Source organism: Cottoperca gobio, unplaced genomic scaffold, assembly GCF_900634415.1.
Source record: "Cottoperca gobio unplaced genomic scaffold, fCotGob3.1 fCotGob3_363arrow_ctg1, whole genome shotgun sequence".
Taxonomy (NCBI): Eukaryota; Metazoa; Chordata; class Actinopteri; order Perciformes; family Bovichtidae; genus Cottoperca; species Cottoperca gobio.
Window position 1 is genome coordinate 106,483 of NW_021166961.1, and position 6,000 is coordinate 112,482.

Here is a 6,000-nt window from a genome sequence, read left to right on the forward strand (position 1 = left end):
AGGACTTCCAAACAACGCTACAGGACTTCTCTACAACGTTACAGGACTTCTACACAACGTTACGGGACTTCCACACGACGTTACAGGACTTCCAAACAACGCTACAGGACTTCTCCACAACGTTACAGGACTTCTACACAACGTTACAGGACTTCTACACAACATTACAGGACTTCTACACGACGTTGCAGGACTTCCAAACAACGCTACAGGACTTCTCCACAACGTTACAGGACTTCTACACAACGTTACAGGACTTCTACACAACGTTACAGGACTTCTACGCAACATTACAGGACTTCTACGCAACGTTACAGGACTTCTACACAATGTTACAGGACTTCTACACAACATTACAGGACGTCTACACAACGTTACAGGACTTCTACACAACGTTGGGGTTACAGGACTTCTACACAACATTATAGGACTTCTACACAACGTTACAGGACTTCTACACAACATTACAGGACTTCTACACAACAGTACAGGACTTCTACACAACGTTACAGGACTTCTACACAACATTACAGGACTTCTACACAATGTTATGGGACTTCAACACAACGTTACAGGACTTCTACACAACGTTATGGGACTTCAACACAACGTTACAGGACTTCTACACAACGTTATGGGACTTCTACACAACGTTACGGGACTTCTACACAACGTTATGGGACTTCTACACAACGTTACAGGACTTCTACACAACGTTACGGGACTTCTACGCAACGTTACAGGACTTCTACACAACATTACAGGACTTCTACACAACGTTACAGGACTTCTACACAAGTTTACAGGACTTCTACACAACGTTGGGGTTGCAGGACTTCTACACAACATTACAGGACTTCTACACAACGTTACAGGACTTCTACACAACATTACAGGACTTCTACACAACGTTACAGGACTTCTACACAACGTTACAGGACTTCTACACAACGTTACAGGACTTCTAACCAACGTTGGGGTTACAGGACTTCTACATAACGTTACGGGACTTCTACACAACGTTACAGGACTTCTACACAACATTACAGGACTTCAACACAACGTTACAGGACTTCTACACAATGTTACAGGACTTCTACACAATGTTACAGGACTTCTACACAACATTACAGTACTTTGTTCTGAATACACCAACAACAGTTTCTTACCTGTTTGGTCATGGAGTCGATCAGCCGGACGTACAGATCCTGCTCCGTTCTCACTCCTGGAAAATCACAGATTTGTTCTTATTATATTTGAGGTTCTTGTTTTTCTACATTTGTTAGATTAAAAACCAGGTTTCTCCTGTAAACACGAACACACACATCAGTTCTCGTCCAATAATGAAAACCCACCGTTACTGTAGAGCAACTGCAGTTTGTAATGAATCCCGTTGTTGGTTTTCTCTCCACTCGGCTCCTGAACACAAAATATTAGAATAATTATATAATAAATCAACTGTTTCCACCCCAGGGGTGCGTTTGTTTTAAATTTGTGGGCATTCCTGACAGCGAGAACAACCCTGTCATAAAAATCACACCCCATACGACTAAACTGCTTTTCACGTATGTTTTCTTCTGGTTCTTATGGTCACAGTTTTAAACACGTGTTTACATACAGAAGTTAAGTATGTTACGTACTTGATGTAGGAAAGTGAAGTACGTATCGTCAGTGACGTAAGTTGTGTATGTTACAATAGTTAATTTACGTAGGTAAATAAAGTACGTTATGTAAGATCATTTACGCAGATAAATTAAGAATGTAACGTATGTACGTAGGATTAGCATGTTATTTAGGTGACTTAAGTTTACTATGTGAAGTAAGTTAAGTATTTTCTTACGTTAGTCAAATTAAATTTAAATTGAAGTAAACGATGACTTTTGGTCTTACTCGGGACTTGAACATCGGTTTGTTCCCGCCCCACGACCTCCTTCTTGTGCAGTCTGTGATTAGAATCAAACGGAAAATACGTGTCCCTCAGAACTTTATTGGCGTTGCACTTTGGTTGTTTAGTAATAATAAAAATAATAATAATAATAATACATTAGATTTGTATGGGGCTTTTCTTCAAACTCAAAGACGCTTAATACGTTAATTACATTTTTCGGAGACCGGGCTGCATGAAGAAGTGCAAACATTGCTGTGACACTGGGGTTAGTCTGCAGGGGTGGGGTTAAGCAATCTGTAACATGGGAGTGTTTGATTTGTATCATCAGCCTCTCCCTCTTAGTGTTTAGTTTGTGGCCATAAGGTGTGTTTGGTTCGTGTCCCAGCTCCTTCCTCCTCTCTCACCTTGTCTTTCTCCACAAAGTCGACGTAGGTAGTGCGTTCGATCTCCACCGGCTGACCCTGGCGGTCGTACAGCGCCAACACGAAGTGGAAGAAGTTGGACTTCCTCAAATTGGACGGAGGCTGCTTCTCAAAGTGAGCTCGGGCTAACCCCACCCCGCTAAGAGAGAGACAGGCAGACAGACAGATGTTAGCATTTACATGCTTTCTGTAATATTCCTCAAAGTTTGGGGGTTTCATGAAACAGTGATGAATGTCTTAACATTCAACAATTTCTGTGCAGAAATGAAATGTTAACATTTAATCAGTTATTTCGAATATTTATATATTTATTTAGAGTGTTCGGGCGCCAAGACAAACATCAGGAGTCGAAATGTTGAGAGATTGTCGACAATAAAGTGGAAATTTAAATTGATTTCATAAAGCGTGACATGCAGCTGCAGGTGTTAACTTTCAACTTCGCTCATTAATATACAACTTTATTATATTTAGAATAACTCGGTCATTAATGTACAACTTTATTATATTTATAATAACTCATTAATATATAATGAGAGTTATTATGAATATACAGCTTTGTCATATTTATAATAACTTGCTCATTAATATATTTATTATATTTATAATAACTCGCTCATTAATATACAACTATATAACTTTGTTATATATTTAATATATTAATAACGACTCTTTTATTAATATACAACTTTGTCATATTTATAACTAAAAGAGAAAGTGAGTGAAGCTTCGAGCCGACAGAAACACAGAACATAAAATAGTAATTATATAATAACATTAAATAAATAATGGATCATAAAAAGCAATATTGTGCAGAAGTGAAGAAAGTTTTATTGTTAATAATAATAATAATAATAATAATAATAATAATAATAATAATAATAATAATAATAATAATAATAATGTTAATAAAGCAGGAATCTTTTCTGCACAGCTTTGATTTTAAATCCGTCTGAACTAAACGTTCCTCTCCAGGTGACAAGATTCATAATGTTATAAAATGCTTTATTGTTCTAAATTCTTACATTAAAAATCATAAACTGATTATAAATATACTCAACAATATTCATGTGAAAGTAAACATTTTATACGTTCTAAATAAAACACATTATAATAAACTTTAACGCTTCAGGACAATCTTCATTTATTAATAATTCATAATTATAACTTCACAGACGCATGTTGAAATGTTAAACGTCTGCAGCTCTGATACATTTATAATAATTAATAATCCTGTCACAAACTGTCAGCTGGATTTTACGCTTCAGGACGATCTTCATCTTATAATAATAAAAAATAACATTTGTTATATTTCACGGATATCATCTCAGTATTTCTTTATTAAACATTAAACATTAAAACCTTCCCTTTACTAATAACAATTAATGTGTAAAATGTCAATATAAAGTCTGATTATTAAATACTACTTTATTACTTTTATTATTTAAAGAAGTTTGAAATTAATTTCACAATAAAGCACAATTTGACTTTTATAGAAATCTATAAAAATGGCATTTAATGCAGTTCTGAGCGTTGAAAACACTTAATTCTAAAATATTAAAATAATGTTGTAATATGAATAATATTAATGATTTCAACTGAACATCTGCAGGACTGCGTGTTAAACATTACTATTAACACTGATATACATTTATATATTTACATGATATTTACCACCTGATGTTTCTTCTCGCTGCACATTTGACCTTCACTAACAAAACATTTTGTTAAATTATAAACTTTATTAATTATCTATTAATATTTAAGTTATTTGTATTCCTTTCTTCCTTCGAGCTTCAGTTTGAATTCGGAAGTTAAATCTTTAATAAATCGTTTTATTGCTAATTCATCTTTTTACTTCATGTCCACACTTTTTTATTTTTGACCTTCAGCTCCGAGAAGATGAGAAAAATAAAACCCGCGGAAATATGATTCAGATAAAAGTGATTAGAATGAAACATTAATAATAAAATGTATCTTTCTTTTAATAAATGTGCACTTTGCTCTGAGCTGCAGGCAAACTACAAATATTATCATTAATGTCATATTAAAGGTTTTTCTAATAAAATCAACAGAAATAGTTATATATAATTTAAAAACTGAAATAAAACTCTAATTGTGTTCTCGGCCGTAAAATATTATTTCTTCTTGCAAAAATCAGAAACATTTATTTTCTCCTCTCAGCGACGAGACATATAAAGCATCTCCTCCGGATCTAAATCTCCCTGCCGAGCGGCCGGGGGTCCGCGGGGACTACAGCTCCCAGAATCCCTCAGGGGCGCCAGTGAGCGGTAGGACTTTACCTCTGAGCGGCCGTGTTGGCGTCCACCACGCCGGCTGAGTGCATCCAGGAGCGCACGGCCAGCGGCTCCTCCTTCATGCTGGCCGTGGCCCCGCGGGGAAGGTTGTCCTGGATCCCGAACATCTCCGGGCCACGCGCCGCGAACACGTACAGGAAATACAAGAAGAAGAAAAATCTTCAGGAAAAAACAAGAAGAAGAAAAATCTTCAGGAAAAAAACGAAAAGTCCGGCAGAGCGACGGGACGGACGGGAAGCAGCGGCGTCGAGAAAACAATGAGTTTTATTCACAACTTTTCTTCTCTCTCAGATTTCATTTAACTTTTTACTGGAAGAAAAACGTAATTTTTCTCTTTTAAAATGACTTTGTTTTTAATTGTTGGCCGACATATTGAAAGCCGGCGGGAAGGAGACGAAGGAGGAGGAGGAGGAAAAAAATAAAAATAAAATCCTCAGAGGACGAGAAAGAGGAAGAACAGAGCCGGGTCCGGACGGAGAATCGAGCGTGAGCAAAGTGTCTTTTTTCTTTTCCCCAAAGAGAGGAGGAGCGGAGGAGCGGCGGAGCGGCGGAGAGGAGGAGCGCTGATGGAGGAGAAACTCTCAGCCCTGCGGCCCCACAGGACTGGACGCCAAAACCCAAAAACCCCACGGGTCTTCCTCCTAGCCTCTGACGACATCACAGTTGGAGGCGGGGCCTGACCAAATAAGGACAGGAGAGGTGAGAGTGTGTGTGTGTGTGAGGAGAGAGAGTGTGTGTGAGGAAAGAGAGTGTGTGTGCGCGAGGAGAGAGAGTGTGTGTGTGTGTGTGTGTGTGTGAGGAGAGAGAGAGGAGGGGGCGTTTCAACCAACCACAGAGAGAAACCCTGTGCTCCTCCCTCTCTCACACACACGCATACACACTCTCTCTCTCTCACACACACACTCTCTCTCACACACACACGCATACACACCCTCTCTCTCACACACACACACACCTTTAATGTCCGACCTCCCGCTGGTTGTCCAGAGTTTCCTCCATCATCAGTTGCTTCCTGTAAATACTGCGTCTGGTTCGGGGGGCGGGGGGGGGGGTCCTCTCTCCTTTCTCTCCGGACAACGAGTCCCCATGACGCGGGCTGAGCTGGAGGTAAAGTCCGTCTGAGGCTCACACACATGGAGGATAAGGCCTCTTCTTCTTCTGTGGTTCTTACTACTGGGACCTCTCATCCTGAACTGAGAGAGATTAAAGGTGCAGTACGTGCTGGTGGGAAGCTTGTGAGGGATCCACACACTCTGCATGTTTCATGAAACAAGATGTCCGTCACAGAACTATAACTATAGAACTCTCAAGGTTTTCAGAGTAACAGCGCTACTGTCTTCAGGGGGCGAAGAGCAGAGGAGGAGAGAGGAGAGGA

The 6,000-nt window shown here is 39.1% G+C and overlaps 1 protein-coding gene across 1 annotated transcript in view; it reads right to left on the reverse strand.

The window, feature by feature from the left end:
* Positions 1 to 4,732, reverse strand: part of LOC115005783 (transcription factor COE3-like) — a 66,139-nt gene extending 61,407 nt beyond the window's left edge. Inside the window, 4 exon segments of the mRNA XM_029427723.1 lie at positions 1,170 to 1,225; positions 1,356 to 1,419; positions 2,293 to 2,449; positions 4,611 to 4,732. Coding sequence (XP_029283583.1) covers positions 1,170 to 1,225; positions 1,356 to 1,419; positions 2,293 to 2,449; positions 4,611 to 4,732 — 399 coding nt within the window.
* Positions 4,733 to 6,000: the final 1,268 nt, after the last annotated feature.